This window comes from Candoia aspera, chromosome 3 (genome assembly GCF_035149785.1).
Source record: "Candoia aspera isolate rCanAsp1 chromosome 3, rCanAsp1.hap2, whole genome shotgun sequence".
NCBI lineage: Eukaryota > Metazoa > Chordata > Lepidosauria > Squamata > Boidae > Candoia > Candoia aspera.
Window position 1 is genome coordinate 206,008,169 of NC_086155.1, and position 18,134 is coordinate 206,026,302.

Below are 18,134 nucleotides of genomic sequence, written 5' to 3' on the forward strand. Positions count from 1 at the left end.
TTATTCCTCCCTTTGACTTTAAACCCCTTACCTGTGAAGCTGTGGCTGAGCAATTTACAGGCACCCCAGGTTTATTCGCCTGCACCTTCCATCTGTCAGGAACACAGACTAAAGTGCAGCTCTATTGATTAAGCATCGTATGCTTTTTAAAGAGTACAGGTGGATATATTTCCATAACACCCCAGGAAGCCTAATCCATATGGCAATGGCTGGTTTCTTCACTCCTCTCTGGTGAGGAGAGTTTGCACTAAGAAGAAAGTCCTGGAAATAAAACAGCGGGGGTCATTCTTGTATATAAAAGCAAAATGCCAAGAATGTGCTGTTCCAGCACATAATGCATTGTGCACAGTTGCTCTGGAAATGTGTATGCTCCCTTCAAGCCTGTCTTGACCTTCTCTATTACACTATCAGAGGACCTTTCTTAACCCTCTTTAGAATTCACTGTGGCTGTTTGGTTTCTGACGCCAACATTTTTCTTACTGGATTCCATCTGCATACCCAGGAACTCTGTTTTTAATACGTGCCCTTTATTATGTTTTAGATCCAGGCAGACATACATCAGCAGTACTATAAACAATGCTTTAGACAACAGAACAGTAATTTTAAGGACAAGCACAAAGGAATAAGATCCACTGCACATATTGGGACTTATTTCCAAGTAAACCTGCAGAGGACTGTACTATAACATTTTTGAAAACAGATCCGACATTTTCCCCCTGTTGATATATTTATTTGACTCATATGGCTGCCCATCTTAAGAGACACAACTCTGGGTGGCTCACGGCAATGGTATAAAATCAAAACACCCATAAAAACAATAAAGCAAAACAAAACAAAAAGCTGGTGTCATTCTTCAAAACCATCCTTCTCCGATGCAGGCACCACTGCCATCTTCAGGCTCCAATCTTACCCTATCCAGCCCTTGGGGGCGGGGGGGGGCAACTCTAAAAGTCCCCACATTTAATGGTAATATATAAAGTGGTAGGATTTGGAATCTTGGAAATATGGCTAAAAGGACAGTAGCTCCGAGGTCATCTTTCCTGTTGATTCCTAAAAACCAAAAGTCCCTTCAAACTGAGCTCATCTCTTGTTGACTTCATGAGTCATGATGTTTTCTTGGCAACACAGAGATGGAGTTTGGCATTGAGAGATATTTAATTACATTTCCAGTCTAGCATCTTCAAGAACATAGTATCTTGAAGAACTTTTGTGGGATTTTCTGCTGGTCTCATATGAAAGCATTAACCAGGTTGGGTCCTGCTTAGCTTTTTAAGAACAGCCAAACTCAGCTGGGTGCTACTTAGCAGAGCTACCTAGTGCTAGCCAAGCCTTCTTACAAGGTCATAGTATCAGAGATGGGGGGGACCTCAGAGACCATCTAGGCAGCTACTTGCTACAAACAGGATCTGCTGAAGCAAGGCCCTGCTTCAGATCTGGGGTCCTCCTATACCTGAAGTTTGTGTTGGCAGAGTGCTAGAAAGCCTTTGGCCCAGGAGAGATCAGAAAAATCACACACCAGCCATTTCTATAAAAATAATGTTATTTACAGAAAACAAACATATTTAAAGGCTGTTTGCTGAGAGGAGAGATTTCTCTCAGCTGCATATTCTCTGCAAGCCTACACAGAAGGGAAACTGAAACTAAAACAAGTTCAGGCAAGTTCCTCCCTTAGGCAATGCAACCATTAACACATGAAAAGGGGAGAATTAAATTCAACCTCTTCACCCGGCCAAAATGATCAGTTACCATAGTAACCTTAATCTGTAGTAGAAAACATATTAACAGTTTTGCAGGTGGATGGTTGGGGGGGGTGGCAGAATTCTTTGGTGGTTCCCCAGCTTTGGAATACCATCTGTCGAGAGACATGCCTGAGATTTATTCTTTTACCTGTTTGCTCTTCCAGCATGTTTAATTTTAAGGTCCTATTTATACTATAGCATGGCTTCATTGGTTAATGTACTTTTTGCTCTTTTAGCGTCTGCTGTCTAGCATCAGCTTTAATTGATTTTATTCAACTGTTTAAATGTACTTTGCTCATACAGACTTCTTTCACGCACTGATTTTCATTTGAAGGGGTTTTGTTTGGTTTTGTTTGCAAATACTGCCTGTAAAATGCTTTTATGCTTCTGACTGTAAGCTGGGTTGGGAAAATGTTTGGTTCACCATAATTTACATGTTCTTAAATAGCCAACTAAATACTGGAGTAATATAAAGGCTCCAATTCACTTAACGGTTAGCCATGTTAAAACTGGTTAGTATTTATATTGTAAGGGGATCATCCTCTAGATTTACTTTATAGATTACCCCCAACCTTTCAGGTCAATGGCAATTTGTTGAGATGACTATATTATCTGTAACACCAAAGATTCTTTCTTCTATTCTTTTTTTTTTTAATAATATTGATGCTTTTTATTATGGAACATTTTAATGTTTATTTTATGAATTGTTTTATTGTTTGCTGCCCAGAATCACATTCTGTGAGATGGGCGGCTATATAAATGTGAGGAATAAATAAATAAAATAAATAAACCTTGGCATCTGCCAGATATGGGGGGGACACAATCTCCATTTTTTCCTAAATTAGTGCATTGCTTGCTGGGCACAACAGAAAAATCTAGTGCCAAACCAGAAGACGCTATGTATTCAAAACAAAACAAAACAAAAAATATTTACATCTCCTATTCCTAAATTCAAGGCAGGTCATCAGAAGTTACTGGGCCAAATCTGATTTCCAAGAACACTGTGCTCTGTTACAAATTACTCCTACATATAATCATTGAAACTGTGAATTAGATACCCCCCCGCCCCCTGCCGTTCCCAAGGAAAATTAAGCCAGAAAATAAGTATCTATGACATATATTTCAAATCTTATAGCATGTAAGCGAAGGCCATAAAGTTAAATGTAATAGAACAGCTGTTCCTACGCAAGAAAATATACTCATATGATCAACTCTATCTTCCTGCTAAGAACACAATGCCATGACTATGCCTGCCTGCATCTTTTAAAATGGAAAGTCTTTTGAAAATCCTTGTTTATCCTTGGGAGCAAAAGGACATCAGTATACTTTATGGCTTAGGAGGAACGTCTAACTTCTGTTCTGTTAAAGGTAATGCTTCCTTCAAGTCAAAGTCAGCTCTTGGGGACAGCAGCCATGTTCATGACAATAATCCAGACACGGCTTAGTCACCAGCTTTGGAACTAATGGATGATGAGCTGCTGAGCCCAGACAAGGTCCACCATCAGCTAGGACTTCCTGAACCCCTTTCAACTGGAGATGCCAGTTCAACAAGGACTGATTCAGGGTTAGCTCCCTACACTGACTAATGGTAGGACTGGACCCATCTCAGGGGGCAACAGGTAAGAAGTTATCTTTCCCTGCTATCCTAATCCAAATAATTCATCCAACAGATGGCAGGTGATCGTGAAAAATATGGATCTTAAAATGGACCTTTAAATTCAGCAGGTCCATTCCTTTCCTTTCAGCCTTCTACACTGGTTCTTCAGATTTTACTTTTATTGTTCCTTCTTAACAATGCCTCTAAGATAGGTATCTCCCTAGAGGTGGAGGATGATAAAAGATTATTTTTAGTTCGCTCAGACAGTGGAGGGAAGAGAGAGAACAAAATTTGAGCTTACTGTTTTTAAACATACTAACCTGTTTCCTTTTCCAAATATGGATACACACATACTAATGAGTTTATCTTTTGCTCAGCTCCTGGAGAGGCAGGCACAAAGTGAAAATCCATATAAACTTTATTAAGACAACACCATTTGCAAAAACAAAACAAAACAAAACACAACCATCCTGCCTTCAGCCTTGTTAAGGGTCTTTGCAAACTCTCTAATGAAATCCACTTTTTGATAATTTAATCTGATCAGGTTGGGATTTAAAAGAATAAGCTCATTCTCATTTTTGCTGATACTAGGATATAGAGGGGCCAAATTCCAGGACGTATAGGCACAGGATGTTCTTACGATGTTTGGACTATTTTACCATCAACCATGCTAGGCTGGTGGGAGGTCCAAAATACTTGGAAGTCATTAGAATGTTGATCTTTAGAATTCATACCAAGACCTAGTTTCAGCTGTTGAAGTCTATAACATGAGGTGCCAGATGAGGTTCTCCAGAGCCCACATTTCAAGTTTATGCTAACTATTAAGGTAGTGATGCCCTGACATAGAGGACATCAAATAGGGTAGACAGCTGCTCTTCAGTCTGAGAGAAAGGAGTTTTTTCAAGTCCCACCAGGAGATGCAGCAGGGGATTTCGCTGGTCCTGTTTTGCCTCAAAATGCACTCTATCACTGGAATTGCTCCTCCCTTCTTTAATCCTATTTTTGAAGATGGATGGGCAGATCAAGGGATTACCTATATGGGAATGAATTCAGCTTCCATAAAAAAATCAAATGGTTTGGAATAGTCCCAGTTCACTTATTCATCTCCAAGGCTGCATGTACAGCAATACAAAGCTGTCTATGTGTGAAGAGATGTCTTCAACATCTGGAGCGTATGAAAGAAAGAGGGAAGGGCACGTGGGAGCAACTTCTGGTCAAGAAATCACTCAGACACACTGTTGAACAGTAACTCTGTCTGCCTCTCCCCCCTGCATAAATTGTGATTCTACTACTTTTACAAAGCTCAAATCTTTTTACCCTCTGCAAATCTGCAAGCCAAAAGGTGATGCTATAAAACATATTTCTGAAATAACAATTCACTGTGGCTATTCTGAACAGCTGCAGAGTCTTCCCCGCATGATGGGTGAAGAAGATGCAATCAGAAATTTGACTTGAGGGAAGTTGATGCCTCATGTCAAGTGAAGCTCTGGAATGGGCATGTAGCTTTTGAAAATGGTTCTCCTCTCCCTAACCCTCACCATCTCCCTTCAGTGCCCTTTTTTGTAGAATGCAGAAAAAGGAAGAAAAAATAAAGGTTGTTGAGCAAAACCCACCAAGGATTTTGATTATGGGAATAAGGGGATGCAAAGACAACATTACTGTCCTATTAAGGAAAGGATTAATATTATGAAAGAATGCTAACGTTCAATTACCTTATTTCTGCAACCTTTTAAACACTTCTCTTTCCCTCCAGCCCTACAATTCGTTTCTCAGTTTGCCCTGCTCTGGCCTCTGTTACTTACTAATGGTAGGTTCAAAGCAATACCCTGATGTAGCTAAACAGCCTCTAATGTGCTCAGTAGAGTCATATTCACAAAACCCATCTGTGTTCAGCTAGTCCCAATAATTTCTAGCCTCTATTGATATAAATGGAGACATTAAAAACTTAAGTGCTCAGCAGACATTGGAAGGATGCTTTGAGGCATATACTAAGTGGTGTTTGCAAGGGGGGGGACCCTCTATTTTACACAGAGAAGGCTAGATCATCCCTCCCCAGCTGGATCAGACTTTAAAAAAGAATTCCCTAGAATTTAGTATGGCTTCCATTAAACTTAATGGAAATTATTTTCAAGTCCAACTGTTCGCAGAGGGACAACTTTCTGATGCTGGAAGACAGGGGCATCTGTAGAGTATGGACCAAAAAGTCAACATGGCAGCCATGGTGATGCTGTTGAAGTTCTGCCTGTTTTTAATTTGTGTCACACATTAAAAATGAGCAGCGCTTCGATCACATGGTCACAGCTGTCATTCTGGCCTTCTGTCCACTCCTGCCAGAAGATAGCTCTCCACTCACTAGACTGTTTTCAAGTTCAAGGGAGATTTTGATGTGCTCATGTTAACACAAACACACACATCTATGCGCAAAGTATATTCAACAGGCCAGCTAAATTAGCATTATTTTAATTCATGTCTGTTTGTTTTTTCTATGCTTATTTTTTATTTTATTACCCAAATGTACATGCCTCCTGCTCTTCTGAATCTAGGCAGTTTGCAACATACAAAAAAGGGATAAAATCTTAAAATGTGTTCATAAAACCAAAAAAATAAAAACAAAATAGATTTTAAAATCTCAGGGCTGGGTGATCTGTGGGACAGCTTCTCTTGGGTTGTCTGGCTATACCATTTTAATTCTTCTTCTTTTTTATATCTTTATTTTTTTGTAACAAAACAATCTTTAATCTTAAAAAAAATAAAGTGCAGACTAAAAATGCAAACTATGAAGGAAAAGAAACAACAACAAGAAGAAAAATCTGTGTCATGTTTTACACTTATCAGTAGTCACTGGTTTACTAATTACTATAATATGAACAATACAAGATATTTTTGTGAGATATTACAGAATCCCTGCCATAGTAACATGTACTACTGCATCCTTTGATTAGTAGAAAATATTGCCTTTTCCAAAAGAGATAGCATACACATTTCCGACGACTGTTTGGCTATCCTGTTAAATCCAGTAGAAGCGGCATGCTCCAGGTACCATTATTAGAAATATGTCAACTTGTCGGATTTTGAAAATGAAATCTAACACCCAGGTCTTTAGGAAATATCCCCTGATATTTGCATGGTCCCAACCCAGATCTTCTCACAATATCATGGGTTAATTACCCACCTTGGTAGCATTCTTGCCAAGTTCACTTGTTATACAACAGTCTCTATCAACCTTGGCAATTTTAAGATGTATGGACTTCAATTCCTAGAACTCCCATGCTGGCTGGGGAATTCTGGGGGTTGAAGTCCAGATATCTTAAAGTTGCCAAGGTTGAGAAACACTAGATTAGACCTCAACTTGTTTAAATCTGGCAAGGTGAAGCAGAAGTGGTGGTGGAAGAGAAGGGGAGAAGTTTAGCAGGAAAAATCGAGTTTGCTTTATTTGACTTCATTTCTCCCATGCATTTAGCCTGGTTACTGAATTGGTCTACTTTTCTGGATTTGCAGGACACAGTGAACAATAAACTAGACAAAAGGGCTGGTTTTGCAGAATATACTGAGCCCCATAAACACAGATGCAGAAACTCTAAACACATTAAAATGAATCAGGCTTAATTGAACTGGTTAATCATGTTGTCCAAAAGCGCTGCTGGTAGGGAAATATTCCAGTCTCCCCAGCATTCTGATTTTTTAAAAATGCAGAAAACGTTCTTGTTTTTTGCCACGTCTCCAAATGTATATTTGAGACTTTGTTCACTAATTTTCAGATTTTCACTAATTGACATAGCTGATTTACATGAGCGCCTTCCCCCCTTTTCCCCCATAATCTTATTATTTTATTTTATTTCATTTTTATTTATTTTAGTATTTTGCATATTTTTGCTTTAGGGAAGATAAAACTAGATGGGGTTTATTTGATGGCTCCAAACATGCCACTTAGAAGTTTTAGTGGGAGAGAAAACACTCACATTTGCTTGGAAGGGAAGTTGTGACGCTGAACTCCAGAGTCCACTGGAGTTGGATGGCCAATACATTCAAACAAACAAACAAACAAAGCTTCTGCCCTGGGATCACCACTAGGCACAACTATCCTAATTCTGCCATTTCAGCAGGACAGCTGTCCTAAGTGGGCAATTCCTAGTTGAATTTTAGCCCATTCCACATTGCTGTTGCTCCCCTACTGAAAAGGTCTGTGGGAATAGAGACCTACTTTCAGACTTCCATGATTAACGTCAACCCTTTGAGATAGTCCAGACAAGACACCAATACCATGAGTACTTACATTGTGAAAGGTCCCCTGTGCAAGTACCGAGTCATGTCTGACCCTTTGGGGACGCTGCTTTCGTGATGTTTTCTTGGCAGACTATAGCAGGGTGGTTTGCCATTGCCTTCCCCAATCATCACCTTCCCCAGCAAGCTAACATTAAAGGCAAAGGTAAAGGTTTCCCTTGACATTAAGTCCAGTTGTGTCCAACTCTAGGGGGTGGTGCTCATCTCCGTTTCAAAGCCGAAGAGCCGGCGTTTGTCCGTAGACACTTCCATGGTCATGTGGCTGGCATGACTAAACGGAACGCCGTTACCTGCCTGCCGAAGCGGTGCCTATTCATCTACTCACATTGGCATGTTTTTGAACTGCTAGGTTGTAGAATGTTTGTATCTTCTTTTTTTCTTGGTTGCATAAAAAAGCCAGACAGTTCCATCTCTTATTGTTTTATTATTGCCATGCCTCTTTAAACCCTTGCCTATCAAGGCTGGAGAAGAGTAGCAGGGGAAATAAGGGAAGGAGAGAAAATGTGAGGGCATGATCCAAGCAAAGGAAGGCCCTCCTTAAGTCTCATTGACTCCAGAGACTTGATGACCATGGTTTCAATGAGGTTTAATGGGAAGGTTTTAGGGCTGGATCAGGCCCCCATGGAGATAATATAATAGAACAGCCTTACTGGATTAGACCAAGGGCTTTGCTAATCCAGAATCCTACCCCCTGCAGAAGTGGTAAAGGTAAAGGTAAAGGTTTCCCTTGACATTAAGTCCAGTTGTGTCTGACTCTAGGGGGCGGTGCTCATCTCCATTTCAAAGCTGAAGAGCTGGCGGTTGTCTGTAGACACTTCCTCCATGGTCATGTGGCCGGCATGACTAAGCGGAACACCGTTACCTGCCCGCCGAAGCGGTACCTATTCATCTACTCACATTTGCGTGTTTTTGAACTGCTAGGTTGGCAGGAGCTGGGACTAGAAATGGGAGCTCACCCCATCACGCAGATTCGAACCGCCGACCTTCCTATCGGCAAGCTCAGCAGCTCAGCAGTTTAACCCGCAGCGCCACCGCATCCCTTAAGCTAACATTACCTTTATTAAATTTACATAACAACAACAACAATATTGTAAGTTTACAGTAACAGAATCTCGCAAGCCTAAAAACACATCTCTCCCCTCTCGCTTTTGCTTTCCAGGGAACTAGGGAGGGTCCCTCCTGAGATGCTTGCTCCACCCCCATTCCTTCTGTGGGCTGAGATGGCTCTTATCTGACCACTGCCCCGGCTGAGGCTCTGCTTTGCTTCCTGAATGTCCATCTATTTTGACAAGGATGTGGACCCTCTTTTCTAGGAATGTGTTACCATAACCTGAAAACCATTCATAAGAAGGTGCTGGAGAAACTTCTGCTCTTTCTAATCGGAAGAGAAAGCACAGCTGCCCAGATGTGGCTGCTGCTTCTCTTTCCTTTGCAAGATTGCCCTCTTAGGGTTAAAAGCACCTGAGACCTGACCCCCGTCAAGCCAACGGATTCCTCCCCTTTAAACTTTTAACTCATTATTTAGAGAGGGAGGGAGAGGTTTCAAGGCAAGCAAGCCAACAAGGAGGGAAAACAGTAACTATAAAATTATATGCAAAAAGGGTAGCTTGAACAAACATGGTGGCTCAGCCCTTGAAGAATGTCTGTCACCACACTGACCAACTGGCGCTCTCTTTTTCTAGGGGAAGCAGCTGATTCCTCCATTAAGGTAAAAATAAAAACTGCAGGTGCCTCGCAAACCAATGGCACTCAGCATACTTGTAATCATAAGCAAGCTTTTGTCCAGGTGGTGCAGGGGAGTGGAATAGCAAATTTTATGGAGGTCACCTGCTCCTCACCATTCCTCAATGGAAATGAAAACAATCTGGCTTAATTGCATGCCCCGCTGCTCACCCAAGCAATATTTTGTTCGCCTTTCTCATTCAGATGCAAGGGAAGCCCTAAGCGATTTGGATTTTGTTAATGCGGATTGGGATTTTTATTTCTTTTTTCTGCAGTTTGGGGGGCCCTGGTTCACCAAAGGTGGTGTTGTGAATTATTTTTAAAGCCTTGTCTAGGCTTGGAAGGTAAGCAAGGTCAAAACTGATAAAAGAAAAAAAAATGGAAGAGGAGGAGGGGGAGGAGGAAGAGGGGAGGAGGAGGAGGAAGAGGGGAGGAGGAGGGAGGGGGAGGAGGAGGAGAGGAGGAGGAGGAGGAGGGGAGAAGGAGGAGGAGGAGAGGAGGAAGAGGAGGGGGAGGAGGAGGAGATTGGAGGAGGAGGGGGAGGAGGAAGAGGGGAGGAGGAGGAGGAAGAGGGGAGGAGGAGGAGGAAGAGGGGAGGAGGAGAGGAGGAGGAGGAGGGAGGGGGAGGAGGAGGGGAGGAGGAGGGGGGAGGAGGAGGGGAGGAGGAGGAGGAGGAGGAGGGGAGAAGGAGGAGGAGGAGAGGAGGAAGAGGAGGGGGAGGAGGAGGAGATTGGAGGAGGAGGGGGAGGAGGAGGAGGGGAGGAGGAGGAGGAAGAAGGGAGGAGGAGAGGAGGAGGAGGAAGGAGGGGGAGGAGGAGGGAAGGAGGAGGGGAGGAGGAGGAGGAAGACGAGGAGGAGGAGGAGGAGGCAGCTTAAAATGGCAAGTCACTGGCCATTAAAATCACTTGGTTTCTGGACGCCTCACCTTCACTGTCCCCTTGTCAGCAGCTGCTTCTGAGCTCACTCTAATCTGTCCTTTCGGAACTGTGATGCCCAAGACTGGACACAAGACTCCAACTAAGTTCTGACCAAGACCAATAAGTAAGTAGGAGTGGATGAACTATGCAGTACAACTTTTATATAAATAAAATGTGTGTACACACACACACACTGCTTTAGCTGATTTAATTGAATTGGGGCAACTTTGGAGAGATTCTGTGTCTCTCTGGAGCAAAGCAGGAGCCCCGAGAAGGTAATCAGAATTAAAAGAGGGCCTTCACTACAGCTACCACATCTGAGTTGCAAATATTGAGCTAACTACTTCATCACCTGGAAGAATGATGAAATGGTGCACCAGTTGACTTTTAAAGCAACAACCACCAAGACAGCAACCACCAAGAAGCTCAGCAGAAAAGTAGATAGCTGAGGGAAAGAAAAATAGTAATAAAAGAAATGCGGGTGCTGGGTTTCAAATCAGGAACATTCTACAGGTAAAGCAAGTATTTATTTATGTATGTATTGATTCTATATAGCTGCCCATCTCACGTAGTGACCTTGGGTTGCGTACACAATAAAACAATCCAAATACAACTAAAATACATTGAAAAGATTAAAAAGAATAAAATGAAATGGTGAAGAAACATAGAGAGAATGCATTCCAGTTAACCATTGTGTAACCATCTGGCAGGCTCCACCCTATCATGGGTTCCCCAGGCCATTTGACAAGACCATGTTTTGAGGGCCTTCAGAAGACCAACAAGGTTGGAACCAGCCTCACCTCAGGGGGAAAGGATTTTCCACAGGGCGGGAGCCATGGCGGAAAAGCCTTTCCTCCCAGGTCCTGCCCTTTTGTCCTGTTTATTCATTCATTCATTCATTCAGTTATTTATTTAATTCAAATGTGTTATAGCTGCCCATCTCCAATGGACTCTGGGCAACATACAAAAAAATCCATAAAGACAGATAAAATCTAAAACCATACAGACAGCCCAGATTAAAACAATCTAAAAATAATAAAAATCAAACAAAACAGAACAGCCCCCGCAAAATATAACAATATATCAACCCCAATATATCAACCCCAGGCCTGAGACCAAAGCCAGGTTTTCAGAGCTTTCCAGAGCCCTAAGAGGGAGAAGGGTGTCCTCATCTCTGGAGTGATGCTGTTCCAGAGGGTGGGGGCTGTGACAGAGACGACACCCTTCTTTGGCCTCACTAGACGAAAGTTTAATAGAGGGGGCCTGGAGTGCACCCACTCTACCAAAATATACCAGGTGGGGAGAAATGACTGGAGAGAAGTGGTATTATAAACATCATGCTAGGAAGGAAGAGCTTCTGAAACAGGATCTGCAGTGGATGTTATTCAGGAAAAGCTGGGAAAATTCAGGGAAATAATTTTTATCTTAAAGCCAACTGTATCTGCATATTGGTCCATTTGATGCTTTAAATTCGTACATATAAATGTAGTTTTGTGTGTGTGTACAGCGTGTACATATATCATCATCATCATCATCATCACCGCCGCCCCCCCCAAATCAATCCATTGCAGCATGAAGGCCTCCTCTTTGAAGGCTATGGATCATAATCGACACAGTGGTCTAATGTAGGTTGGTAGACAGATATTTTTCAGCTTTCTAGTCTTGGTCTGAGAGTCACCCAGCCAGCTTCCATGCCTAAGGGAGAACTAGAACCTGGGTCTCCCCATTCCTGATCCATCGCCTTAACCACTCTAACAAACTCCCTCTGAATATTTATATATATGCACATATAAACGTATGTACGGCCCAGAAGAAACACCAAAAGGAAGGAAACAAATGAAATCGGTGAAATTGGTCACTGCTTTCCTGAGATGGAAAGGTGGGAAGGCACAGCAGCAGAGCCACTGTGCAATGGAAATTCTGTTAGTTTGCAGCTCAGGCCAAATCCATGGCAAGCTGATGCCAGAGTGTCTTCTCCAGGCAGCATTTGCTTCAGCTGGTTTAGAGTCAAGTTGGCTGAAAGTCAACCTGGCATAAGCACAAGAGAGGAGCAACTTAAGGCTTTGGTGCAGAACCTCCCTTCGAGAAAACCTAAATTTTCTGACAAATCTATGCTGCTAGCATTTTGCCATGTAATTCCAGAGTTGGTCAGCACATTTTTTGTTTTTTGTTTAATCCTATTTTATCTCCCTGTTCTTTTCACAGAAGCCTAGAAACTTGTCTGTACTTGCTTGGCACTCACTTCAAGGCAAACAGGCTTAAAAACAGCACCACTAAATCCTATTCTCTCCCCCCCCAACCTCCGTATCACTTCTGTTTGTGCCATTCCCATCAGTTACCTAGTTAGGAAGTGCCAACTATCCAAGCCTGAAAAGCAGAGTTTTAATGCCAAAAGAGAGTGGCTACAGCTTCATTTTCGGGTGGGGAGAAAGTCTGTTTAATATGCCCATCTCAGAGTGCTGATTTTAATGCAAGCTGTGATTTTGGGAAGGAGGGGGGTGGGTTAACTTCTCATCTCAGACGCTCCTTAAAAAGTTCCTAAACACGCCAGGAAAAATGCTGGCATTTTGCCAGCTTCCAATTGCCCAAAATATTATAAATCACACGTTTACTAAAGTCCATTGATATTGTCTGCTTTCCCCCCCCCCAACTTTTCCTCCTTTAAAATAATCAGCTTACTTGATGCTGACTGGCCTTCGCCAAATGCTCATTGGCAGACTCGATGTTAGAAGAGGCTGTCTCGATGTTCTCTTCAATGCTATCTATAAGTTAAAAGAAGAACAGGTAATTATGTGGTGGTGAAGGAATGCTAAACCAGTGCTATTTAATGATTGCCCTATTCGTACATCCCAAGCGGCACTCCAAGAAGCTTGCAAAATACCACAGCAATGAGCAATTATGAAAGTAGAGTCTGAAGCAATTAAACAGCAAATATGATAGCAACACACACCAAAAATGTTGCTTCGAAGCCCTCCCCAGCCCCAGAATAATTTATATGCAGAAGGCAAAACCAAAGCACTCCTTAAAGTGTGTGTGCGTGCACATCCCTGTGCAGAGTTCCCTACTAAATGTATTGTAAACATGACATACTTCCAAAAAGTAAATTTCTCAATGCAAGGCAAAGGTATCTGTTGAATGGGGTCAAAAAGGTCAAGATGTGCATGTGCATGGTTGAAGCCCTGACCTTGTCTGACATGCATTGGGCTTCAACTGAATGGTCACAGCTGCTCTCTTGACTTTTTAAAACTCCCCCTGGGGATGCCCCAATTCAAGGAGCAAATTAAAGGTGTAAGGCTATAATGCCTTTCAAATAAAGTATCCTCAAGGCTGGATGGAGAATAGGATGACCTATTTTACCCTTGGACAAATGAATGAGTGTAAATTTGCCTCCCCTCCCCTCAAAAAAAATCATCTGCAAGTTAATGTTTGGAAGAATATTTTTGTGATAGAGCAACTTCTGATAGAAATGGCCTGATCCATGGTTTTGCTGACCCACGATTACTAAAAAGAAATCAGACTTTCTAAAGACATGGTAAAGGTTTTCATGGTTCTAGAAGTCTGGATATTATTTTGTTATTTTCAAACCTTATCCAAAGACATAACTTGCTTCAGCAACTTCTTTGGATCTGAGATGCTAACCTAAGTCACTGTTGCTACCAGTAAGCTCTGTTGTGTGTAAATGTAGAGCACAGGAAGGGAGGGAATGAAGAACGATGGGGTGTAAAGACAGCTTCCACTCCAATGTCCCTTAGGTGTTCAAACAAGTCAACATTAGGGCCTCTTGCCTTGCATGGGTGGCTCCTCAGAGAATAAACCTACCTGCAAGTGACGGAGTGACAAAGGTCACCAAAATAATGGATGTTTATTGTCAAGGGGTCACTCATATCTGCTCAGAGTAAAGCTGAGAAGCAGATGTAGAGGGAATGGCCTTGAAGGACAGGAGGAAGCGCTGCTATCAAGACAACTGTCAGATAAGAGCAGCCTGAGCCCCGGCCAAGAAAGTAGTGTGAGAAAACGTCTCAGATAAGCTCTTCCCTAGTTCACACAAAGATAAAGAGAGGGAGGGGAAAGCACATTCAGACTTGCAAGATTCTATTACAAGAAAAGTAGTCCTGGCCTATATGGCTTTGGTTTCTTAGTCTGGTCTACCTTGTTGGGCTGACAGCAGAAGACGCTGCTAGGTGAAAACACCACCAAATGGATTGTGATGTCATGTTCTTGCTGTCTACCCACCAAGGGACCCTTCCATCTGGAACGAGCATGGCAGCAGGGAAAATGGCATCTTCCGATGGGTCTCTGAATGGGAGACGCTTTCCAACCATGAGCAGAGAGGGTCCGTTTTCAGTCCCTTTTGACATGACAGATAGTATTAAGTGAAGCCCAATGTTAATGTACTGTATAGGAACTGATACTTTGAGAACTAAAGGAAGAGATCCTCATGTCTGAAACAAAAGGGCAACAACAGCTTTAATCCTGTCTACAGGATTTGCCTTCCATCATTCCTAATACATTGTGAGTCTAAGCATTGATGCATTTTGAAAAATGTGGGAGCTTCTTCCCAGTCTTGATTTCAGTCAGCAGTAAGTACATTTGTCTATTTCCCACTGCATATGCACAGAAGACAGAAAGGTCTAGCTAAGAAAAATATTGCATCTCTCTCCCTCTCTCTCTCGATGTATCTGAGAGTCTGGAAAGGCACAAACAGCATTTGCTCAAAATAACATGAATCCAGTCCATATTGGTTGATTCTCATTGCCAATTGTCCCTCCTTTCTTCCAATCTGCCTTGGAAGATATAATACCCTTACTGACCTCGATCAAATGAACCACACGTATTCAACTACAAAAACCACGTAACAATAATTATAACCATATTCAACGGATACTAATTGGCTCCTGGCTCGAAACCTTCAACAACTCTTGTTCTTCTGTTCCAAAGCCCTTCCCTTTGCACCATGGCTTGCTTGTACTTTTGCATACAACGATTTCCTTGTTTCTCCAAGTGTTAGATGAAATATCCCATTGCTAGTCAAAAAGGAGCAGGTATGTGGGAAGCCTACAGGATGACTGGGACACCACTTTTGGATGCCACTTTTGGGCCATGCTCAAAGCATGAAGCAGCTTCCAGTTGCCCCTAATATCTGTTGGCTCCCTGCAGGGAGGGAGGATGTGTGAATTATCAGTCACTCAACCATCAGCTCTGTACTACATGGCTTAATGAACTGCATTTTGTTTAGTATTTATAAGTTCTATTGACCTATGACACAGGGATGAAATTTACATCACAGGACTTAAGGTTAGAATCTGCAACACAGTATCATGTTAGGTGAAGACACTTCTGATAAACTTCCATCTCTTCTAGGGTGAATTGTTCAAAAGATGAGTTTGGTCAGCTGTCCCTCACTCACTCAGGTGTATCCTGATCACCATCATGGGCCAGGCATAAAGCAAGCGTTCAACTTGTCTTTGGATTGTTCCAACTCACACTGAACGTGCCACCCCATAGGATGTTTGAATGTTCCTCCACACAAAATTATTGTGCATTAAACAGAAAAGAAACCCCAGTGAGAAATCTAGGCTAGGAAACTGCTTCTTGATAGACTTGGTTTCATGCAAGATGAGGACAGTCCAGTCCTGCTGAAAATTCCCCCACTCCCATGCATTCAGAAGTGATAGAGTCCAGACGATGGCTGACCCTCTTTCTTTTTTATGTGTACAGGTAGTCCTCATTTAACAACCACAACTGGGACCGGAATTTCAGTTGTGAATCTGACCTGAGTTTATCACCTTTTTTGCAGTGGTCATTACGTGAATCACCACAGGTGTTAAGTGAATCACATGGCCATTAAGCAAATCACACGGTTCCCCATTGACTTTGCGTTCCAGACACCGGCCGGAAAGGTCGAAAATGGCAATCACATGACCACAGGAGGCTGCAATGGTCATAAATGCGAATCAGTTGCCAAGTGCCCAAATCATGATCACATGACTGCAGGGATGCTGTGACGGTCATACGTGTGGGGACCAGTCGTAAGTCGGTTTTTCAGCACCCTTGTAAGTCTGAACCATCACTAAAGAAATAGTTGTTAAGCGAGGACTACCTGTAGTAGCCCGAAGGACTTTAGCTTATCTTTGGTAGCAAGATTTCAATCAGTGACAGCCGTGATGATACCTACCTATCTTGTCTCCCTGCTCATACACCATAGTTGCCAGGTCCTTAATGATTTCGTTGACATCTAGCATATCACTCTGGGGAAAAAAAATAAGGAAGAAAAAGTATGAGTGCAAAGACCTATAAGTTAACTTTTTAAATAGCAAGGTACTCTTAGCAGCTGGATAAATATTGTTTGTCTTCTCCCAACTGTTTTTGTTCCCAGTGAGAGACCTCCCATTTTTGTACTGAAAGAAAGGAACCAGAAAATGCACTTGAGACACCACAATGAAGCATTATTGGTAAGTAGCCTAGCACACAAGAACCATCCAAAAACTCCAAAAGATGAAGTAGATCAAGGATTCCCCCACCCATGCCCCAGTTACTCATACCTTACGTCTTTCACGCTTGCTCAGCAATGTTGCCTGAGGATGAACCCCTCACTTTCACGCACACACATACTGATTCAAGTATTTCTCAGATGCTTTGTCCCAACAGCTTGCTCTCAGCTCATCTCAGAACCATTCTGAATCGTGTTCGGAGGTCAGTTTTATCACATGCTCTATGCCCAGTGCAAAAATATGCAGGAAAGTGGCATAGGATAATTCCGGCATCAGAAAAGGGAAGGTGTAACCAAGTGATTTCTTGTCATAGTATTCCAGATTAGGCTCTTATATTTATGGAGCAACATTATACAGAAACATACATGGGGGGGGGGGGAGGGATATTATTCATTAATTTATTCATTAATTTATTCATTCATTCAGATTTATTGGCCACCCAACTCTAGTGGACTCTGGGCGGCATACAAAACTAGGGAAAACATAAAAACAGCTAAAAACATTGAAACACGCAGGCAGCCCAGGCTAAAATAATCTAATAGACAGCAAAAACAACAAAACTGTTGCACCTTAATCAATACCTGAGTATTCATTAGGTGCAGTCCACAATTAAAACTCACAAATTATTATATGACATTGCAAACAAGATTTTTCTCTCCCTCTTCTACTTAGCTGATGTACTAAAAGGGTGGGAGGGGGTGAGAAATCTTTTTTATCAGGAAGGAAGGAAGGAAGGAAGGAAGGAAGGAAGGAAGGAAGGAAGGAAGGAAGGAAGGAAGGAGGAAGGAAGGAAGGAAGGAGGAAGGAAGGAAGGAAGGAAGGAGGAAGGAAGGAAGGAAGGAAGGAAGGAAGGAAGGAAGGAAGGAAGGAAGGAAGGAAGGAAGGGCCTCAAAGGAACTCAGGATAGATTTCTGTCCTTTTTTTTTCCTGTCCCCCCCAGCTCAGTATTTTTGTATTTTTATTTACTAAAAATGACAATCACAAATCAGTAAAAATAATGTCTACGTAAATATAGATCTTAATAAACGAAATACCCCCTCACGTTCTGCGATGCTTCCTCATCGTGGGGGTGGGCTGGGGGTGAATTTTGTGGGATTTATTTCTTGATTTAAAAGGATGAGGTGTGGTCTTCATCCTGGGCTTCTTTTAAAAGACATGTGAAACCCCACTTATAGAAGCTATCCTTCCTTCTTTGATTGGCCACTGAAATTTACATTTGATAGCTGTTTTGGTCCTGTTGGGTGTGGTTTCATGGCTGATTCTTGAACTGGTTGGGTGCTAAGTTTTATTAACATTTTGCCTCTTTCACACTTTCTCAGTGTGAAACTTCTCAGCTTTGTAAACATACATGCCAACATTTGGTGTTGTGTTGTAAATTGCCATAGGG

The 18,134-nt window shown here is 42.2% G+C and overlaps 1 protein-coding gene across 3 annotated transcripts in view; it reads right to left on the reverse strand.

Moving 5' to 3' along the window:
• The window catches only part of TSNARE1 (t-SNARE domain containing 1), a 209,151-nt gene that overhangs the window by 64,672 nt on the left and 126,345 nt on the right, over window positions 1–18,134 (reverse strand). For all 3 annotated transcript variants that reach the window (XM_063300282.1, XM_063300281.1, XM_063300283.1), the window contains exons 8-9: window positions 16,432–16,504; window positions 12,936–13,018 (exon numbers count right to left, since the gene is read on the reverse strand). In XM_063300282.1, the coding sequence (XP_063156352.1) occupies window positions 12,936–13,018; window positions 16,432–16,504 (156 nt within the window). The remainder of the gene's footprint in view (window positions 1–12,935; window positions 13,019–16,431; window positions 16,505–18,134) is intronic.